This window comes from Ascaphus truei, chromosome 8 (assembly GCF_040206685.1).
Source record: "Ascaphus truei isolate aAscTru1 chromosome 8, aAscTru1.hap1, whole genome shotgun sequence".
In the NCBI taxonomy this organism is placed as follows: Eukaryota; Metazoa; Chordata; class Amphibia; order Anura; family Ascaphidae; genus Ascaphus; species Ascaphus truei.
Genome location: NC_134490.1, coordinates 21,252,775 through 21,276,759, shown reverse-complemented (window position 1 = coordinate 21,276,759; position 23,985 = coordinate 21,252,775). Strand labels below are relative to the sequence as shown.

Genomic DNA, 23,985 nt, shown 5'->3' with positions numbered 1-23,985 from the left:
GGTAGGACTGAAACCAGTTTAAAGCATGCTTCCCTATTCCAGAGCTCTGGAGTTTGTTAAGCAGGATAGCATGATCAACTGTGTCAAAAGCCTTTGCAAAATCTAGGAATACTGCACCAGTGAGATGTCCCCGTTCCATTCCACACTGGATTTCATTGCAAACTTTTAGCAGGGTAGTTACCGTGGAGTGTTTGGGACGAAACCCAGATTGGAATTGGCTAGGGAAATTTGTCTTGGTATAGAAATCGCTTAATTGGGAATGGACACATTTTTCCATGACTTTGGATAGAATTGGGAGAAGTGAGATTGGCCTGTAGTTTGAGACAGTGTTTTTGTCCCCACTTTTGAAGATTGGGACAACTCTGGAAGTTTTCCAGGTCTTAGGGATATGGCCTGTAGACAGGATAGAGTTGACCATGGACGCAATTGGTTTGGCAATGGCTGGGGCACCAAGTCGTAGGAACCTAGATTGTAGTAAGTCAGGTCCACATTGGCTGCTTAGTTTTAGTTTGAGGAGCGCTTGTATAATCTCCTCTTCAGATACTGGGCCAAATTGAAAATTGTGGGCAGTGTTGGGAGGGGGTGGGGCTATGTGTGTATTCCCATGATGAGATTCAGATTTGTGGTTTGGGCTGCGTTTCGCTAATAAGTTAGTGGCACACCCACAAAGTAATCATTGAATGCATTTGCAATGTCAGTGGGGTTTGTCAGAGTAATATCCCCCTTAGTGATATTACTTGGTTGTTGATGGCTAGGAGGCTGGAATATATTGTTGATAACCTGCCAGAAGTTAGCTGGGTTTGATGTATTTTGGTGGAGATTGTCAGAGTAATATTGTGCTTTTGCATGCCTTGTTTGCCTTGTGCACATATTCCGCATGCATCTGTAGTGATTGAGATCCTTGGTAGTGCCAGTTACTTTGTAGCTTTTCCACAAGGTATGCCTGAGCTGGTAGAGTGCAATAAGGTCAGTTGTAACCCATGGAAGGTGGGCCCCCCGTACCCTTATTTTGCGTAGTGGAGCATGGGTATCGCAGAGTTTTAAGAACTCGGATTGGAAATAGTCGAGCGCAGAATCAGGGTCGGGAATTAAATCGATTCTGTGCCATGGGCAGTTGGTAAGGCCATTCAGAAACTGTTGCGGGTTAAAGTTTTTAAATGAGGAGAACTAGGGCTTGAATGGGGCGGTTTAATTTTTCCTTACACAGTACACTATTGCATGGTCACTGAAAATGTCAGGAAGGATGCCAGAGGATTGGATTCTGCTGGGGTTTGAGGCAAGAATCCAGTCTAGCAAGGAATGGTTGTGAGATTTCAGGTTTGTCCGAGTAGGTTGGGAAATGAGTTGTGATAGGTTAAGTGACTTGAGTTGTATCTGGATTTTGTGGTTTTTAGGGTCAAGCCAATTGAAGTTGAAATCCCCAAGAACTAGCAGCTCACTCTTCTTATTCAGAGAGGAAATGGAGCCAAGAAATTGGGTGATATCAGTCAGGGATTGTAGAGGGGCTTAAGGGGGGCAGTAGATGCCAGCAACCAAGATGGGCTTAGAAAAGGAGAGGCAGATTTTGCCAACTAGAATTTCAAAAGAGGGTGGGCTTGGGGGGCAATTTAACAGTGTAAATTGTAAGGTGTCTGCAATATAAAATAACACCCCTCCTCCTCTCTTTGACCTATCTCTCCTAAAAATGGAGTATCGCTGAATGGCGATATTTGCATCAGGGGTTTTAGGGGTTAGCCATGTTTCTGTAAGAACAATGGCTTTGTATGTATGTGTGTGTATGTATATATATGTATGTGTGTATGTATGTGTGTATGTGTGTGTGTGTGTGTGTGTATGTATGTATGTAAATGTTAATAAATAATTTATTTACCAACGTATTTATTATAAATGTATTTAACACACACACACACACAAACAAACAGTACCTCACTGTCGCTCACAGCATACACACAAAGTGTGCGGCACGTGCACACGCGTTCGCACAGGCACTGGCGCGCACGGCCGCACACACTATATTACGGGCCTTAATTGTAACCCTTTAGGCACTACATATGTCACGTATCCCATGCTGTTAGCTATAGTGTTGTTTTGTTTCCTCTTCTCTCCATGCAGTGAAAGAAATACAAGACACAGTATAATATTGGTAGAGTAGGACCTGCAAAGCAGTCTGGGACATTTGGTCGCAGCTGTTTTGCTGTGCCCAAATGGCTGCCGGCACTTCGCCACTCTCCGTTGCAGGAAGCTGCTTCCACCACCGATCACTTTGCTCCTGGCAGCTAAGGTAAATAAACCCCCTAAACTAAAACGCCTTACCCTAAACCTTTACCCTAAAAAAACCTAACCTCTTACCCTAAAACCCTTTAACCTAAGCCCATAACCTAAAAAAACCCTACCCTAAGCCCATACCCTAAAAAAACCCTACCCTAAGCCCATACCCTAAAAAAACCCTACCCTAAGCTCTTACCCTAAAACCCCATACCTAAAACCATAACCTAAAAGCTCCTACCCTAACCACTAAAACCCTTAAATTAACCCCCGACCCTAACCAATAATACCATTTACCTTTGAAGTGGCCGGCGGCGGAGGTTCCAGTTGTGAATCTACAGTACTACAGCGGAGGCTCCATCTGCGGCTAAGCGGCGGCCATTTGGACGTGGCAAAACCTCGCTGTGGTAGCAGGCTTGAAATGTTTTGACCAAAGGATTTAGCTAAATGACCCATACTTATGAGAACAAACAGAGAAAAAAACAGCTAGTAATTAACTAAATAAATTGTCATACTGAATGTAGCATTGAGGCTTCTCTGTCTCTTCTCAATAAATTGTCCACAGCGTTATCGCAGTGACTCTACAGGCACATTCTCAGAAGGTACGTTTAGTTCTGCTTGTGGCTTTACTACCAGAGTTATAGATTCTGGTTCTTGTTAATGGGGGAAATAATTATTTCCTTTTCTCGTGTGTTTTCTTCCAAAGAATCGGAGGAGAAATAGCATGTGGAGTAGACTGCCTCTGTGATGTCCTGCATGTAACGTGTTAATATGCTTGAAACTATTTTCCTGTTACATCTGTAATTCAGCAAAGCCTAATCAAACTTTCAGGTAAATCTATGAATTTTAAATAAATATTTTAAAGAAGAAATACAAAAAAATGGGACCCTTACAAGGTTATTCTTCACCTGGATCTCCTGCATCCCAGAAGACCTGGAACAGCTACTAGATGGGCCCATCTCATTATCGCAAGCATTATTCTTGATATGCTTTGAGGTGTACTTTTGTTGGAGGACAAGGTCACCTATTTTTAAGCATCCTTTTATTATCCGTCCTTTGGGAGGGTGTGTGTGGGGGGGGGGTCTGTAGGCAAAGCTCAAACCATTAATATTCGACAAAATATCTGCCCATATTATACTCTTTTCGGCTATTGCCATCTATAGCACATCTGCCCAGAGTTTCCAATGCCTCTTTCTTAAACTTGGACTTCTGTTTCCTCATAAATTCTACAGATACAGTGCAGAGGATGCTTTAGTGTGACTACTGCACACTGATTTACAGTACCTCTGAATGCTTCCTGCCATAAAGTCCTATATGTATTTATTTTTTAACACTAGCTTGCTAGTATATATATATATATATATATATATATATATATATATATATATATATATATATAATCAAAAAAATAAATATATATATATATACTAGCAATTATGAATGCACGTATGCACTACAAGTTAATTCTCTCTCAAGAAATGTCAGAAAATAATTAGTTTTGCGGCTACAGCAGGGAAAATAATGTCCGCTTCCATTTTGCTCAAAGTAAAATGTTTTGCCTTGATTTATTTAACATGGCCCATTGAGAGCTATGCAAAGAATTCATTTTCTAACTTCCTCGCTATTATATGAACATCTGTATGGCACTGAATTACTGTTGAAAATAGTGATTCATCAGTGGATTAAAAAGGTCATGGTGATGTACAGCTGTTAACACAGAGATAATTAGTATATTGCTGAATCAATTTCTTTGCTAATTTTACAAAGCTTGTATTTGTTGTTTTGCAAGCTGGTGACGCATAGTTTTGTAGATCACTGTTCTCAAGAGGATGGTCGTTGCCCTCTTAGGCCGTGATTATACCTAAAACTGCAGAGCCAACAACGCCGCGCACCACAAAAACAAATAAACGATTTCCTATGAGCGCGCACTAAGAGCGTAACTAACGAGGCAGCCAAGCGCGCAAATTAAAAGCAGATCCAAGAATTTGATTTCTGGAGCGATGGCCGCATCACGTGAGCGGTTCAGCCAATGAGGACGAAACGCTCACGTGACGTCATGGCCACGCCTCCCTGTCGCCTCCTGCCTGCAGTGCAGGTTTTGGGCGGCACATCGCCCTGAGGGAGCGCACACGCGCCCCCTCCCCCGTCGGTATAATCAAAGCCTTATTTGGTGCTCCTTGGACACCCGACACTGAACTATTTAAAGCGAGTCTGACCCTTTACTCCAGGGTTGGCCAACTCCAGTACTCAAGGGCCACAATCAGGTCAGGTTTAAAGCATATCCTTGCTTCAGCACAGGTGGCTCAGGGGATATCCTTAAAACCTGACCTTTTGGTGGCCCTTGAGGACTGGAGTTGCCCACCCCTGCTTTACTCCATTTTGTCTACTGTAGCTTACCTCTTTACTGCCAGAGGGTCGGGCAACACATTTCATTGAATACTTAATCCATTTTATTACTAGCAATGTTACCGAAACATTGCAGTAAATCTGTGGTTCCCAAACCTCTCCTTAGGCCCGACACAGATCAGGTTTCCGAGACAACCACCCAACATTCTATTCATATGCAAATTAGATGACTTCACCTGTCATTCCTCTGTGTGCAAGTGCATTGGTTATTTCTTGCGGGGCAGAGGGTCCCCGGGGAGAGGTTTGAAAACCACTCTGCAGTCAACTAAAAGTCCTCAATGCCGATGTATAGGAAAATCAGTAGTAAACAAATTGACATTCGTGAACTGCATCTTGACTCGCAATTTGTGCTTTGATTCCATCCACGTCAAATGTTAACTCGATTTCTTACACATGGTACAAGCATTATCCATAGATTGACAACACTTCAGACCTGGTGGATTATTTTGTATCGAAGAAAAGAGCAATATGATACGGAAACAATACTTGATTGTTATATTATCTATGTATAACTTTATTAACTCATGCTATTCGCTCTATTTCAGGTGAAGCCAATAGCACTAGGGAAAGTAACTCGATACACTGATGGTAAGAGACGTGTTGAAAATGACCCACTTGATCTGTAGACACTTTCATTGATTAAATGGTCTAATTATCTTTGTACGTGCAGCATTTTGGTAGAATGTTTGTGTGACAGAAAAAAAGGCATTAAGGGGTAGGTGAAAATACAGCACACAAAGGGTTAACTTGAGTTTTAAAAGAACAATTGTGTGTGTTACTGGTAAAATTGCACAGTAAATAAAAATATAACTTGTCACCACATTCACGTCTAGACAGGTCTGTAACCCGGCTTTTTCACCATTCTCTCTTAGCATACAATGCTTTCACTGCAGCCAGGGATTCTGGGAAATAACATGCAAATGAGCACACAGTGTCCCCAAGTGTAACTGGTCAAATTATCTATGAGTAGTCTGGTCTGGGTTTATTAGGGTAATTAAGCCATAAAACAACAACCCTGTTTACAGTGAGTTGACACTCAGATAAAATACAGATTATATTGGTCAGCAACACAAAAGTTCAAAGGCCGTCATAAAATCTCCTTTGCCAGAGAAAAACGGTGAAAGAAGGGACACCAGTTATATCCATACAGATTTACCAAATATAAAGATATTTAGGGTATGATGTCCCTAACAAGGATATTAAACATATATTTCTGTCAAGCGAGTTCAGCTGTTTAAATGGATAGCAAACATTCCAAGGCTATTTATGTGCATGGCTCAGACACCTGCGTACTCAGACCACAGTAGAACTGTCATGGGCAAAAATGGTATCTACACCTTCATGAGAATCACGCAAAAAAATTGATGTAGGTAGCATTATTCTGGGTGTTTACGGGAAAAAGTTAAGGGAGGTCATACTGTCAGGTTCATTTTCTCTCCCAAGCCATAAATGTCACAGGAAAGGGATGCGTGGGAAAATAGCACACGCCCAGGAAGGAGGGCTTATTCTGGTCCCATTGCAAAGTTTGAGCATAACAACCATGCATTTGGGATATCAAACTAGAATTCAACATAGAGGGGTGTTTTATGCCAATAAATTTGAACTTCAAGCCCTCTTTGAAGGAATTTAGTATGTGGTTAAGTATTTAGATTTTCTGTTTTATATTCCATTATTTTCTGAAACTCTCTGCATTACTATATTGTATGTTCTTTGTAACATTATTTTCTGTAAATGGGCACTGTACCACTTTTTCATATATTACATTTTAAATGTAATAAGTACCTTCTTTTGGGCTCTAATTGAACCTAGTACAGTTCAGAAGAGATTAACCGCATTTGCGGACACATTTTGCTTCATTGGGTTTTTGTGTTAATTACATATTTTTTCCTAGTAAACAGGGGACCATGGACTTCTAGAGGCAAAACCATAAATTATTCTTGGTGGTGAAAGTGTAACAGAGATGTAGTGTAAAGGTTTTGGTGGGGGGATCTCGCTCATTTTGACGGCCCTACTGGGAGGAAAATGAGTCAGCAGGATAGCTGGTTGTATTATCCCCTTTCACTCACACAAGTCACATGCGTGTTGCACGTGAGTCTGCAACAGAATATATCAATTCTTCCCAGTTTATAAAAATGGTCATGAAATGGATAAATGAAAAAGATAGATAAATCAGACTAAACAAACAATTTCTATGTATCAGTGTTCGTTATCATCAACTCTTGTTGATAACTCTGCGAACGAGTCTCTACATAAAATCAATCTTCCTGTTTCCAAATAGCTCTTGACAACATAAACAAACATGTTGCCAGTGTGAGAGATCTTGATTACACATGGGTTTTGGCCATAACGTTATCTAACTAATGAGCAAAGAGAAACAACAAAACAAAAACCCATTAGGAAAATTAAGAGAAGCATTACAATGGGTGTCAGTCACTTCGCTTCATCGTCTCCTGAAAAAATGCAATAGCACAATTATATATGAAAAGATATGAAAAAAACATCAAGAGCTAAGGTTGTGTCACCTACTTAAATTTTCAATTACTAGACCTCAATTACAGCCCTTTGAAATTAAAGTGTTTGGGTAGTGAATAGATTGCTTTGAATAATTTTTTTGTAGGATGTCATTTCATATGGTGCTAAAAGCAAATAGGTATTGGCGTTGTACTGTTGCATCTTAATTTGAATTGCAACTAATTTGATTTAAAATTCAATGCTGTAAGAGTGCCCCTGTTATATATTAACATGCTTACTTATACTGCACCACATGCCCCTAAAGTCCTATATGAAACTCTCGTTAGATACGGCTCAGAAAGGTCAGCATTATGTGTGAAATTACTGGAGGACAGAAATATAAATATAGACGACCTGCTGAGTGATCTGTGTATTATTTTTTGTAGGCAGACAGTTATAACAAATCCAAACCATAAAGAAAGTTATGCTTTCACCCTCTCATTACCAGAGGAGTCGGCAATGTGGTTCTTCACCATGTGTTGCAGGCCTTCTTGTAGCAAAGTAATTAAGGTCATTTCAGAATATTCCTTTGCAATATTCTGTACTGCTATAGTGCAATACAGGTCTTTGAAGATGCAGGCAAGTTGTGACAAACGCCATACCTGTGAGCATGTGACTTGTATATATATATTAAAGGGGTTAAAATCTCCAGCTATCCAGCTGAGTCACCTCCCCAAAGGGCCCTAAAAATGAGCAATATCTCCCCAAAAACATCATATTACACCTCAATTACGCTGCCACCACCAAGGATAGTTTAATGTCTTAGGCCTGGGACCCGCTGCGCTCGTTGGCACGGGCGGCAATGTAGCGAGTTCCCCACCAGCAGGGGAATCCTCGCGAGTCGGTCCCGGTCCCCACTGGCTGCACAGCTGATCACACGCTGTGGCGCGTCAGCCGCTAGGAGACACCACAGAATGGTGTTTCCTAGCTTCGACGCGTCACGTGGTGTGGCTGTGAGCCAATGGGGAGGGGAGGCTGCGGGAGGAGGAGAGGCTTCGGGGAGCGGGGAGGAGTGTGGAGTGAAAGCAGGTGAGTGCCTGTCTGTATATGTGTGTGCCTGAGTGCCTGTGTGTGTGTGTATGTGTGTGCCTGAGTGCCTGTCTGTGTGTGTGTGTGTATGAGTGTGTGTATGAGTGTGTGTATGAGTGTGTGTATGTGTGTGCCTGTCTGTGTGCGTGCCTGTCTCTGTCTGTGTGTGTGTGTATGAGTGCGTGAGTGCGTGAGTGCGTGTGTGTGTGTGTGTGTGTGTGTGTGTGTGTGTGTGTGTGTGTGTGTGTGTGTGTGTGTGTGTGTGTGTGAGTGTGTGTGTGTGTGTGTGTGTGCCTGCGTGTGTTTTTTTTACTTACCTGCAGCCCGTGGCAGCCCGTGGAGGGAGGGGGAGGAAGAGTAGCGGGTCCCTCCGCTCAAGCCACGCCCCCCCTCCCTGTCAATCCTCCCAGTCAATCCTCCCAGTCAATCCTCCCACCTCCCGCTCCGGCCCCTCACGTCATGGCCGCGCCCCCTCACGTCATGGCTGCGCCCCCCCGACCCATTTGGCCACGCCCCCCCGCTCAGAGAAAAGCATCCTGTAGACCGCAGATCGCGGTACAGCGAGTTGCACGCGCCGCCGGCAAGCAAGCCAGCTGTGCGGACGCGTGCAATGGGACCTTAGCCTTACCCTCAGGAGTCGCTGGTCCTTTTTACTAGAAAAGAGATGTAATTAAGACAAAAACCCAATGTAATAATAATAATAGCATGTTCTTGTATAGCGCTGCTAATTGTACGCAGCGCTTTACAGAGACATTTTGCAGGCACAGGTCCCTGCCTCGTAGAGCTTACAATCTATGTTTGCCTGAGGCACAGGGAGATAAAGTGACTTAAGCCGACACCGGGAATTGAACCAGGCTCCCCTGCAGCAATCTCAGTGTCAGTCAGTGTCTTTACTCACTGAGCCACTCCTTCTCAAAAACTCTGTCCGAAAATGCAGTTAATCTCTTCAAAAAGGCGTTAGGTTCAATCAGAGCCCAAAGACAGTACTTATTACATTTTAGATGCAGTGCACGAAAAGTGGACAGAGCTTGTTTACAGAAAAGGAATGATACAAAAACATGAAATATATAAATGTAGACAGTTTCATAAAATAATAAAACAGAGAACCTATACGTTACCAATGAACATTAGATCCCTTCAAAGAGGTCTTGAAGTTGAAGATATGAGAATTCACATGTTATTGCTATAAGACCCCTCCTTGTTGAACACTGCTTTTGATACTTAAATGCATTGTTTTTATGCTCAAAACTTTGCCCCTGTGACAAAGACAGGCCAACCTTTTCTGGGTGTGTCTTATCTCCCATTCAATCTTTCGTGATATTTAAGGCTGGGTGAATTACTTTAACCCCAAATGAATCCGAGAGTATAAAATATCTTATAACCCCTAGAATACTACCCCCATTGTTGCATTCGAATTATTTTGCCAAAATCGCAGATACCACTTTTGCTAATGCAACTTCTACTTTTGAAGGAGGAAACAAATATCTGAGATATGCAATCCAGACAGACTGTCATATTTTGTAAGGATTCTGCTTGAAATGTGCCAGGTTTTCACTACGGTCCAGGTTCTCTCTCTCCTGCTCTCTGTGGCCATTTTGGGTACTGGCAGCCTGCTTTATAAGGCCCGGGCCATAGAGGTGTGGGGAGAGCGGAGGCGCGCTAACGCTGAGGCTCGCCTGCTTCAGTCAGCGCGATTGCACGGACTTGCAGGCGAGCCAGCGTGCGCGAGGGGAGCCGGGGGAAGGTGGTTGGAGGCGGGGCAGTGACGTCGCTGGGCCAATCGCCCGCGGCGCACTGACGTCAATGTCACGGCGCCGTGACGTTGACGCTGCTGTGCTGTGATTGGAGGTTTTCAGCCGACAGCGCGCTGAAAAACAGCTTGGCGCTCGGCTGAAACCTCCATCTCCTCAGCACGCCTGTGGACGCTCGCGTGAGCCCCCTCTCAAGGCATCCTCATTGAGGATGCAGGGGCTCAGCGCGGAGCGTCCGCACGCCTTAGCACGGCTGGTCCATCCATGGACGCAGCCTACGGCTGCAGTTACCATAGAGTCACCGAGCAACGTTCTGTGTGTTTGCAGCTCCTGTCGGTCTTTGCAGTTATGCCTTATCCGCTTGCCTGTTTTGAATTCCTGTTGCTGACCCCGGACCGTGACCCCGACCTCTCTGCCTTCCGCCTGCCCTGACCTCCGCTTGCCTCCTCGACTTTGCACCTCTGCCGCCAGCCCTGACTTCTGCCTGTCCCCTGGACTTTGTACCTCTGCCGACAGCCCTGACCCCTGCTTCCTTACCGACTACGGATACTCTTACAGGACTCTGTCCCTGGGTTGTGGTCGGTTTATTTGCATCCCTACCTCAGCCCTGCGGGTCCGTCTCCTGATCTGAGACGAGCACCGTTACATATTTACAATCGGTAAAATTCTGTATGTCGGCTCTTCCCAAGTGACTGGGGTATATTCTATAAGCTCCGAGTTCCCCGTTCCATGCACCCTGACACGGATCAGTGATTTCTGAGCTCATAGAATGTACCTCTATATTTTATATCCGTGTGAAGTACTCCAGATTTGAATTATGATATATTTTTCAATCTGTAAGGCAATGGAGAGTGTCCTTTGTCACCTTTGTCTGCTAGCCAAAACGGCCGCAGGAATTATTATGATAGCCTAGATATCATATCAAACGTCTGGTACATCTGTGCACGGTCACCAGTCACTACAATTGTCAAACAGATCATTTTTTTCCCATTGTTTTATTGGCCCATTAATGCAAAGACCATGTTGACACAGGTAACATCACAGGAGACAGAATAAAATAGGTATTTTAAATGAAAGTTAACCCCTTGGTTGCTGTATTGTTAACACAAGTGAATAGGTTAAAGGTGTTAACAGGACACACATACTGTTATTTACTTCAAACCATACCTTTGTTTGAAGAACAGAGGTAAATTAACTTTCCAGCTGCTAGAGATGCACACACAATATGTGAACATTTCCAGGAGCTAGAATGTGCTGCTCTTTGAAAACACAAGCCTACAATCCACTGCATTGTTCATAGTTATGAAGAGAGACTATCCGAGTGCATGCTTCTACTGCTCCTGAAGGATATTCTTTATCTATGAATAAGCGCAGAGTAAATGAGTACTTTAGTATTAGGTGATACCTTTTTTATTTGGACTAACAATAGATATTATAAGACAAGCTTTCGAGAGTTCTCCCTCTTCCTCAGGTCAAACAATACTGATTTACAGAGATTCCATGAGTTTAACACAGCTGTAAAAAAACAAGATTGTCTAAGACAGGGGATGTGGAGAATTAATTGCAAAGGGGGATTGTAAATAAACAGACAGGGCAATAAATAGATGAAAGGGGTTACTGAGAAATGTGGGGAGCATGTAGGACCATATATACACATCACCTGTGTGAAGGTGGTGTTATTCTCTGAATAAGAGAAGCCACACAAACAAAAGTATAATAAGATACCGGAGATGTTTAATAATGTTGGGGTGGGGGTGTTTTAGAATAAAGGATAAAGAAAAGTCTGTAAAATCCCTGCCTTGATAAATGATGAGAAAATAAGTATTACATTGGTTCTATACTACATTCTACCAAGACAGATTTCTAATAATACAACCATCAGGGCCGCCAACAGGAGGGGGACTGCCGGGGTTGGTGTCGCGGGCCTGCTGGCTGGGGGGGCCCGGCCGGCGCTGCACATTTCCCCCAACCTCTGGCCAGGCCCTGCTGCTGGTCGTGGCCGGGCCCCTATAAGGCTCTTCCTTTCTCTGCCCCATGCTGCTGAGCTTCCACTGCCGGCACGCGACGGGGACTTTACAATCTATGTGGTAATTAGGGACAATTTGCAGACTGTAGGAGGGTGTTAGTGACCCCTTGCAGACGTATGTCTTGCAAAGTTCCAGCAATCGCATTGTAAGTTTATATAACATTTTATGAGCCAAGAAGAGATCTTCATACAGTATAGGTTATAGAATATTCATTACCAAAAAGTATATTAAAAAAATAGCATGGGTTTCTCAAATGAGAACGTTTTTGAAATACAGTTATGGATATCCGACCCAAAACTCTGCCTTACATTAGAAAACATATATGTAACGGTGTTTGCCCGGGCCCATCTCATATTGACCCCCTTCTGTGGACACTGACCCCTGTTACATGAAGTGTGCACCTGCTGGCTTACAGAATCCCTGAGTCTCCCGCGATGGTATGGGGGATGGTATCAGGACTGCTTATGAGGTAGTGCTGAGTTATACTCACTCATGGTACAGCGCCTCCATCTCTTCCAGACCCCCAGCGCAGTAGGGAGGAGTCTCAGAAAGAGAACCTCTATGTGCATCTTCTCCCTGAATGACTCCACTCTCAGGCAAGAAGGGTTCTTTGGCAAAAGCATACTTTATTTCGTCAGACAATGGCAGACTTCCCATCATTGCAGCCTGGTCTTCAGCCGCTCATTATAGGTTGCCAACCCAAAGAAAGTCCCTGACTGTACACTCCCAGGCAAGGGCACTGAAAGCAGGTCTAGCTCTTCCCTTACTCCCTGATGGAGTAAGAGGAATAATCTTCCACACATCTCCCCTGAGGGAGGGCCACAAATCCTGCCAGAGCCCTGACAGTTTGCTGAACAGACTCACCTCACTCATAAGTGGTGAGGCACACTGCTAAATACAGGAAGTGTTGTGCACTAAATAGCTCCAATAGGCACCACCCCTGTGTCACTGTAATTGGACACAGAGCCTGATGACACTACCTTCACCAGATACTACACAACACAGGAGTGTGAGGGCAAACCCCATGATTACTCCTGGCAACCTGCCCTTAACAGGGATTATTGCACAGGAGGAGAAAGGCATGTAACCCCCAAAATACACATATACAATTGTTGTAAATAAAAGTTATCAAATATTATATTACATTTATATGGTTTTTCATTTTTAAATGTACACTGATTGTCTATCAGAGCATTTCACAGCCCTAGCCCATAAACACGCAAACACACTTGAAGAAGCGCTTCACACATTTATTAGAGACCGTAAACAATTCGATATATACACACAAACAACACTGTCCTTATAATAAAAGCAGTGTACTTAAATGATTTGCATAGGCGCCACAGTTCCTTAATTATCAACAGTGTTAAATTGAAATTTTACCTATATGAGGTGTTCCCGATTGGATCGCTCCCTTCCCACCCCAAACAAAGACTTATAATAAAAGCACCACACTGCAATCGATTAATATGATTTGTCCTACATTTAGAATGTAATAGAATCTAATTTTATGCATGAGAGTTCTTTTGTGTTTTATACAATGGATTGTGTTTTTTTTTTAAACCAGGACTAGTATCTTATTTAGATACATGTGAGAATTGTTCCTGCAGTTCTCCATATAGAAACCTTGCCCACTTTGTGGAGATGCACAGAAAAATGAAACCGGACAATCTATAGATGTCCCGACGCTCTGCTCTTTTTATTTCTAATGGTTGTGTTTGTTGCTTTTTTGGACTGTATTCAATATAAAGAGAAGCTAACAATGCATCACATCTCCAGTCCCCTTGAGGTCCTCTGATAAAGAGCTTGGTTACAGCATGACACACATGGGTTGGGGTCTGTTATCCATGTTAATCTCTAAACATGATGGACTCTTAATATTGAATACATTTGTACATGATAACCTGACAGCCTTCACGTGCTTGCATGCTAAAGTAATGTGCTGGATTTCTCCAATACGGAAGTCTTGCATTAGTTACTGCATTTCCTTTCTTCTCAGTATATTGAATAGAGGGCTCAATGACTTAAGGGCCTAGACGGCAATGGGGCCACCCCAAAAAAAAAGAGCTGATATAAGGATCTTTCTCACAAAAAACTACCACTCTCTTTTTAAACATAATTATCCAGAGCTTTTCACAAGAATCAAACAGGATCTTTTATTATGGAATGGTCACCAAACCTCCTGGATAGGCCGTATTATACCAGTTAAGATTAATGTTCTTCCGAAACGGCTCTATTGTTTTCAGACACTACCAGTCGCTATCCCAATAAAATATTTAAGAGATCTACAGAATAAGATTATGCAGTTTATATAGGGTAACAAAAGACCAAGAGTTTCGAGATCAGTTATGCTCGCACACAGAGAAAGAGCGGATCTGGCGGTTCCTGATATTAGGAAATACTATTTAGCTTCCCATCTGAAACAGATAATGCAGTGTAAGTGTGCAGCGCACAGCCAAGGAATATAGAAGCTGGTCTGGCAAAAAATCTTTTATTAATTTAAGAGGTCATAAAATAGTGAAACCTTCGACGCATTTCGTGCAGAAGACTTCTTGATAAAGTGCACTCTGTTGCACGAAACGCGTCGAAGGTTTCACAACCCTCTATTTTATGACCTCTTAAATTAATAAAATATTTTTTGCCAGACCAGCTTCTATATTCCTTGGCTGTGCGCTGCACACTTACACTGCATTTGGACTTTCCCTGACTGGATACAGCAGCACGCTTAAGGAGAGAGGGACTGGAGGCACCAAGTGTGAGTACGTTTACCTGGGGCCAGCCCAATGAGGTAAGGTGGGGGTGTCTCTGTGCATTTACCCCCTACCTTCAGGGTATTTGGAGCCCGTTTATAGGTTTATTACTGTTATTATGTATTTCCCAGTGCCATCTCTCTCCTATCATTGCTAATGTTAGGTCCTTGTACTTGAGCACCATTTTCTCACCACTGAAACAGATAATAGTCTGGCATTCTCAGAAAAATCCATATAGGTGGGTAGATTTAAAAAAGATGTTTAATATCTCCGCAGCATTGCTGGCCTTTTATGGATTAATAAGTCAACAAAATGTTCTAGACTAGATTTTCTTTTGATTCGGCGGTAATAACATTCTCTTAAAATTTGGCACAGTGTAAAAACTCACTATCAATTATGTTCGGTTCCCTCGAGACGTATACCTATTTTTGATAACCCTGATTTTAGTTTGGGTTGGTTTACGGGTAATTTTGATCTGTGGAAGGCTAAAAATGTTAGAGATGTGGGGGATATGCTATTCAATGGTAGACTGCTACATTTCAACGATTTTTGTCAGAAATACTCTTTCACGGGGGCTGAGGTGTTCAGATTTTTACAAGTTTGCCATTATCTTAGGCAGCTGTCCCCGGCGGGATCTTTACCAGAGTCCTCTGTATTTGAAGAGCCAAGTAGGAAAATTAATTATCAGTGGAGTCTCATCTCTATTTTGTACCAAGTTCTTATTAATCGGGAACTCAACGCTGGTTATTCCCACCGTTATATGGAACAATGGGCCCAGGATTTTCAGGTAGAGATCTCATGGGAAGATTGGCAAGATATTTGGGTAAATACAACAAACACATCATTGTGCACAATATCTAAAGAAAATATCTATAAAGTTATTTTTAGATGGTATCTGACAACTAAGAGGTTGAGAAAACAAAGGAGAGCTAGAAACCCAATATGGCACTCAATTCCCAAAGCTGAATGTTTAGTGATAAGAATTAAAAATAAATGTTATTGTTCATCATAATTAAAAGGATGGGGGTTAAAATCCATTAAAGGACACACACATAACAATCCTATGTTGAGTGCTATATGCACTCTGGATTGATAATGAACGAAACAATTGAGTAGAATTAGATCAATGTTTCGAATTAAGGTGCTGGTATACAGTTAACCTAAGATATAAAGGTGTTGCCATACACTGAGTAAATAATGTAACAGCCTGTATGCATTGGTTGAACCACTGGGGTTAAGTGATACCCTGTGACAGAGTAGGATCCAATCAGATACTTTCCTACAAAAAGTACTACTTAGTAACCAATTAGGTGATATATATGAGTTCATACATGTATATGCAATCCAGTTTGTCTGTGCCCGTATAGGGTAACTGCTGCACAGTAGCTGGAAGAGATGATAGGGGAGTTCCAATCGTGGAGTGTGTAACTCAACTTACACTGGTTGCAGAAACACTGATATGCGGTTTGGCTGTGTGAATGCCTAAGCCCATATTCATGAATGGGTTAACCGCTGGTGTTCTGCACTCCAGTACTACCGGTGGGTATATCCCCTGAATGAACTCTAGTCACTATCAGAGCTGATAAGCCCTCTATACAATCATGGCGTGGCTGTTAGTATGCCTGAGTCCATATTCATGAATGGACAAAACCGCGTGATAGCAGGGATACAGATGTAGAAAGTTATGTACCCACTTACTGTGAGGACGAATGGACACCTAATTCTCCTACTCGAGTGAGTGTTTGCACTCGCAGAGTCTGGCAGCTGATCGCAGTGCGATACTGAATGCTGCCACGTGAATGCTGACAATGCGCGTGCACGTGATGGCCGACGTGCGCATTTCGCGTGAGAAACGCTTTCTCAAGGCAATAATGAGAGGGGGAAGTCCCATAGAAGTAGTCAGATATTTATGCGGTGTAACGTGTTGCCATTGGTTGGTTAACTCACTGGAGGCTGATGGAGGTGATGATCTGATTGGATCACACAGAGATCATCATAAAAACTTATTGACTTGCTCAGCCTTTGATAATATACTGTTGAAACAGGCACATCTATGCATAAGTATATTAGTAATAAATATTACACTATTGCAAGTGGATGGTATGTTTGTAAGTCCAATTTACATAACATTATATCTCAAAGTGCCTCATTAAAAAGCCCTAATATTAAAGTATAGGGCTACAGAGAAGGGGGATAGCTCCCAACCTTAATGCAGTATAAGTTAGTATAACTATCTTATAAAGATTAATGAACTAACTGTCCCACTATGAATAATATCATACTGTAAGTAGTGGGGAGAGTTGGTGAAGTAATCAACCCTCTTTGTGTGGATTCAGACTTCCACAAATTGTATGCATGGTTGTATGATTAGAGATTTAATTTTTATAGTATAGCAGGATTGCGTCCTCCCTGATAAACAGGGTGATTAACAGGATGATTAGATTAAAATGAAGAGCTAAACTAAATAGCAAAAGTACCTACTATAATGAATTAAAATAAAGGAAAGAGTGGAACACAAAGGAAGAGGGGGTGGGAAAGCTAGATGAAAGGAGTAAACAAAAAAACCTCATTTAGGCCATTTGGTGACAGTGTGTTTAGAGTATAGATCCACTTGGCCTCTCATTGTAGTCACTGGAGCCGGTGAGTAGGCCAAGTCTGCTGGAAGGGAGTTTCAGAAGAACTGCCCCCACTCATATGGCCATGCTCTGGTGTTTGTGTGTATGGTTGTTGTACCGTGATGAGAACGGTTCTATATAGAAGTTGGCGCATCAGGTGGATACCGAGGGCATACAGTCAGATACCGTGATAATAAAGGTTTCTAGCAGAGGCAGCCATGCGGCTGAGACTGCAGCAGCAGTGGTGGACGCTTGAAATTTTCAATCGTGCTTCCCGGCGGCCGTTTCTCAATTACGCGCTTTTTTTCAAGGGATGCGCACATTCTCTTTAACGGTTATATCGGCTACCTTTTCCATTTCACTATCCCCGTTATTTCTTTCCACCCAATTTACTTCTACTTTCAGCTCTTCTATTCCTCATTTATCAAATTTTCAGCATAGAAATTCAGAAATGCTAAGAAAAGGCGCATTGAAGATCTGCAGAGAAAAAAAACAGGAAATGGAGAATAAATCCAGAGAATTGCATAGCATTTAATTGAAATATTTAAGGGACGTGGACAGGCTAAGTGGTAGAAATGTTATTTATCTATGCTCCTACAGTATAAGTATAAGTAAGCGAAATGTATTGAGCAACGTTTCGTTATCCTCTTGCTTGAATTGAACATGACTGACTGCATGTAGATTATTACTGCTTTTATAATAGCTCAGTTTGGCAGGATACTGGAAAACGTTCAATATGCGTTTTCATTAAAGCAGCATTTCATTCAAACTCCTTTATGTGTTTTTATTTAAATAAATCAGTGTAGGATTAGATCATTTTTTTCCTGCTCTTTATGCCCTTTTTAATTATTTTTTAATGTATTAAGCTTCATTGGGTTGCTATAGCAACCAATTAGGAAGCCACAGCACTTCCTCGTTTGAAAGAGGTGGTCATATTGTGTGCCCTGGGAAGCAGGATCTTCGCCGATCGATCACAGGGGAACAGAGCCAGGGCTGGCTTATACTTTTGCAGGGCTCGGTGCAGGGGCTTTCGCTAGGCCTCTTACCTGGTCCTGCAGGCCATCCTCCTCAAAACATTGCGGCGTCACATGATGTCACAACGCCATGCGGCGTCATGTAGTCATGTGCCGTTATGTTGTCATGGCAACGCAATGTCGTTTGCCGTCGCAGTGCATGGCGGGTGCTGTAGTATGGGCGATGCCAGGAGATGGCACCAGACCAGGCAAGGGACACTTACAGAGGCCCCCCGCTCTCACCCAATCAGTTTAACTGACGTGGGGTAGAGCGCGGGGCCTCTGTGCAACGGCACCGATGGAATCGCCATTAAGCCGGCCCTGACAGAGCGATCGGCAGCCTAGATTATTGCATTGCCGTAATGGAAGAAACGGCTACATTTATTCAAACAAAAAGAAACGGGCAATGCTGCTCTAAGTCAGCTGAAACCCGAATATTTACTTATCCTGATCATAGCTGCGTCTATTATTTAATATCATTTATATTCAAAATTACCAGTGCTGGAGATATTTCTAAGAAGTGTTACATAATTCAGCCCTGTTCATTGAGACTTTGGAAACACACCATTCTTTCCTCATTTAGATTCAAGGACAAGCTCTTAATGAAAGCAGATATGTGTTAACTAGTCTGTAGTAAGTGTTGTTTGACTTGGAGCCATGCTCTAGAGTTTAAAAGCTATTAAAACATACTTTAAAATTAAAAAGCAGACATTAATAATATATATTTTTAAAGCCATTACATTCCTATTTTATTTTATTACAATTTATTGCAACTAAAATATTTACTTCTAATCCAGACTGCACTTTTAACGCTATACACCCTCACAAAAATATATATCATACAACCTCTCCCCAAAAATATATATCATTATACAACCCCTCACAAAAATATATATCATTATACATCCCCTCCCAAAAAAATATATATCGTTATACATCCCCTCCCCCCCAAAAAAATATCATTATACAACCCCTCACAAAAATATATATCATTATACATCCCCTCCCAAAAAAATATATATCATTATACATCCCCTCCTCCCAAAAAATATATTTTTATACATCCCCTCCCAAAAATATAAATCATTATACAACCCTCATGACATTGAGCAGAACGTTTTGACTCATTTTAGTTAAATGAGAGGGAAGGTAATTACTGGTTCCGACTAATATTCTCTCAGTTAGAAATCAGACTAATTCGGAACCTTCTTTAGATATATTTGCCAGTGGAAGATCAGGAATGTCAGGAGCATGTAAATAAAGCTGTGTGTACCAGCACGCCAAGCTCTTTAGTGGCGAATGAACAGGAGCATTTTGTAGCCTGTTTAACCGAGCACAGAAAGGACATAAAATACAGTAAGTAGGGGGAGGGGGGGTTCGCAGTCGTGTGACTGACAATGGTAGTTTATCGTTCTACAGCTGTCACTTAAAGCTCCTGAATCAATAAAAACGTATACAGTATGTTGCATTTGCACTAAAATGAAAGCACTCGAGCAAGTCACATCTATTATTTCCTATATGTGTTTCATCATGTTACAGAAACCCAATATGGGTTTCATCATGTTCATCATGTGACCCGTACATGTGACATAAGTGGTAAATTCAGGGTTATGACTTTATCCATGTAGTTTACACTTTAGAATATTCTAAAATTCTACTTAAAAAAAAAAATAACACACACTGCGAGAGCTCATTTGCATGTCATTACCAATATAATGAAAATGGCGGGAAGATTAAGAATTCTAATCAATCTGGTGCTTCAGGAATTAATGTGGCTACAGATTGATTTAAAAAATACAAAGAAATGTTTGATGGCAAGTTAAACCCTTTGCCAGGCCTAGTTTTAGGACTGATAGAATAATTTGTTTTGCCAGAGATGGGATAAAATGATGTCTCTGCATTTTTAGAAACATGGCACTTTTAAAGGTAATTTCAAAGCATTCCTGAGATACCGCTGTTCATCCCAGAGACGGGCGACAACCAGATCACCACTTAGTTAGAGGACTTTAATAAAAGGAAGAAATTATGGGCCTGAGAGTAAGAATTAGAGATTTGTAATCGTTGCAAAGAGACGAACGCAATTAGGTCAAACCTTTCATTTCTAGCATGTGATAAGGGACATATGTCCATTTTTCACTTAAATTTGGGAGCAAGTCGGTGAAAATGAGTCATGTTATATCCGTCATAATCGTCAGAACCTATTGATATGACTCACGTGTTGTCTATGAATCAGGGTCACAATGTTATGAGGTCTTTCATATATCTAAATCTAGACACCTTTTTAAACGTCAAAAGGGGAGGTCGTAAAACCGTCAATCAAGCAGCTGATTTACGACAGGGGTGGGCGTATGTTGTTTTCCACGGGAGAGAAAATGGTATATAGTTTTTGCCCTGGAGTTATGAAGTCAGAATTCAAGAGGAGGTATGTTTTGGGATCAAACACATGAATATTCATCTTTCTACGCCAGTGACCTAACTGGGGAAAAAAACAATGACATACTGTATGGTAATGTACTGTATAGGGATTTCTGTTTTATGTTTTATCCTGTTATTTTAAGAAACGGTTCTGTATTTATTGTAACTGTTTGTCCTTGTAATCCTTTTTCTTAATCTAAGCACTGTATTTTTATATATATTAATACATTTAATAAATTATGCTTTGGGCTCTGAATGAACTGTTGCACGCTCTGTAGAGAGTAATTTACATTTTAAGTGCATAGTTTTTTCTATAACAGGGACATAAGACCCTGACATATAAATATATTAATGACATATTTAGCATATTTCTTGGGTGGTGCTGGTGGGTAGACCTGATTGCAATAGAGTACAGGGTAAATATTAACTATTTGAAAGTACCTTGCGCAGGAGGAAGGTTAGTTTCGCTAGAGTAGCTGTGTGTATTAACCTGGTTGCATATCTAAGGCTGAGTCCATAGTAAGCGCTTATCTGCTGACCCGTGCTGAGGCGCGCTGACGCTTGTCAGTGAGCCCCTGCAGCCGCAATGAGAGCGGCTTTAGCAGGAGCTCGCGCACGCTTCCGCAGCCGTGCGGAGGTGTAGCTCTTACATTTTTTTTAGTTTAAGCACTCAAGGGAGCGAGCGCAGGGCCGGTCACGTGAACGGTTCGCCCAATGAGGGCGAACCAGCTCTGTGACGTCACTGGCCCGCCCCCTGACACGCCCCCGGACGGCGCGCGAACTGAGGCCACTGAAAGCACCCGTTTTCCCTCAGCCTCAGCGCGCCTCCGCACGGCTGAAGTCACCATGGACTCAGCCTAAGTCACGTGCTCACTTGTGTGCGGTTAGTGATAGGTGGTATATTGGGGACAGATTGAGGGGAGATGTTGTCAATTTGAGGGACATTTGCCAAGGTGAAAAGTGGGAGCACTTGCGAGCTGTGTATTAACCCTTGTCCTGTATGCAGGTCACGTACTCACAGGTGTGCCGTACCTGACAACTCAGAATCCCTGGCTGCAGTGGAAGCATTGCATGGTAAGCGAGAATGGGGAAATACAGGGTTGCAGACCTGTCTGAAACATGCAAATGTGCTCACAAATGGTATTTTGTATTTGCTATTAAAAAAACTAAAAGGATTGGGAGACGATCATACAAATATAACAAGAGGTACCGTTTTAAGAAACGGATTACATACCAAGTAGTAAGAAAGGAGGGATAGGGAGTACGTGGTATAATTATGATACCTTTGATTGGACCAACAAGTAGTTCATATGTTACCAACTTTCGAACCTCTCAGGGTCTTTCATTGGAACCTGATGAAGGACACTGAGATGTTTGAAAGCTTGTAACATACCTTTTATTGGACCAACAAGTTGTTAACATACCACCTACTCCCTGTTTTGTTACTACATGGAAGAAAGGACCAACATAGCTACCCACCCTTCTTTGATTAAATACCAGCTCAGGACTAAACGGTCATGAAAATGAGAGACTGAACGTATTCCCCTATAAAACATTACATGTGGAGCAGGGCACTCCGTTGATGAGGCCTCTTGAGTAAAAATAAATAAATCTAGGTCTAGGGTAAAGTCGAAAAGACCCAGAAGAAGCTGCTCCCCTCCTTCCTGCTGACTGCCAGCTCCGGAGTTAAAACGGAAGTCACGGCTGCTAATTTTTGGGTGTTTATTTATTTATATAGTGTGTATCTGTATTGTTTTATTCAGCAATGACATTACGCCATCTGCTGGTCTACCATACAAAATACAGGAGATTTACACACAACATTATTCTAATTTCTACACCACTTAGTCTCGACAAATACCATGAAATATCAACTCTACAACCCAATTTCTGAAGTCAGCCAAGGTCCTATTAAATTGGTTACAAACTGAAGATTTAATTACCCACTAAATACTGCAATTTACTTTGTTAAAATGATGACATATACTGTATATGACTAATTGAACAACACAATTTATCTATTCTTGAAAAATTATTACATCAACTTAATTATTTCATAACCAATTATTATTTTGTTCATATGAAAAAATGCAAATTGATCCGAGACATTGTATGCTGCATCCACAGACTGACTATAGTTTTATGATATGTTGGTCAAGTTCTGCTATCCCAAGTTAAATAAACAGGAGTACATATCCAATAATTTTAAGGGACTGAGATGAAATACCAGTTCAAAAACAAACTTTAATTCTTAAAATTGCGTAAAATGCAAGAAAACGAAGGTAATCTGTTGTTTTGTGGGCAGAATAATATGTCTTTGGCACATAGGCCTAAGCAGAGCTATTTCATAATATACCTTCCAGCGCCAGTGAATAGACATGTAAGGGATCTAACGGGTCTGTAAGAGATCCAACGGGTCTGTAAGAGATCCAACGGGTCTATAAGAGATCCAACGGGTCTGTAAGAGATCCAACAGGTCTGTAAGAGATCCACCGGGTCTGTAAGAGATCCAATGGGTCTGTAAGAGATCCAATGGGTCTGTAAGAGGTCCAATGGGACTGTAAGGGATCTAACAGGTCTGTAAGGGATCTAACAGGTCTGTAAGGGATCTAACGGGTCTGAAACGTCTTATGTAATCACTTTGCTTAGTAATTATGGGCGATAATGTTTTAAGCTACAAAAAAATAAAAGTTGTCAGGAGAAAAACAATGAAATAAAACATTATTATTATTGGGATCATCTCCTGTGAGCTGATAAAATAAATGGTCACGGAGAAATGATAGGGTCATAATTCTTTTGTAGTTTGCCCTCCCTTGCAAATCTCGATTCGCTGCGTGGCAATAGTGTTGAGCAACTGGGAGTCTGGGGTGTTGCCTGTCATTTACCTTTCCTGATCTCAATGCTGCTAGTAAACCCATACTAATTCTGCACATTAATAATACCTCCCATTAAATGAGCATTCTGGAAATAAAATGCTAAGGACGTTTAAAGTGCAGAAATGAGCCACGGTTATATTGTAGTCCCTTTAACAGGAAAGAAAGAAAGTACCAGTCTAATTGGCTTCCCTGAACACATCGAACCATGCTAATTGACAAAGATTTAATTGCTTGGATTATTTCTTTATTTCTAATTACTAATTGAATTTCTGAGGAGCCCCCGAGCTTGATAATCTAGTGATTTCTTTACTCTCATCCTTCCGGGGA

At 41.8% G+C, this 23,985-nt stretch overlaps 1 protein-coding gene across 4 annotated transcripts in view; it reads right to left on the bottom strand.

Moving 5' to 3' along the window:
• LRRC20 (leucine rich repeat containing 20) overlaps positions 1–23,985 on the bottom strand; it is a 365,681-nt gene that overhangs the window by 310,056 nt on the left and 31,640 nt on the right. Inside the window, exon 1 of one of the 4 annotated variants that reach the window (XM_075610761.1) lies at positions 12,480–12,853. The exons of the other annotated variants lie outside the window; for them this stretch is intronic. Coding sequence (XP_075466876.1) covers positions 12,480–12,612 — 133 coding nt within the window. The 5' untranslated portion in view covers positions 12,613–12,853. Of the gene's footprint in view, positions 1–12,479; positions 12,854–23,985 lie in introns of those variants that run through there. 4 annotated transcript variants of the gene reach the window in all.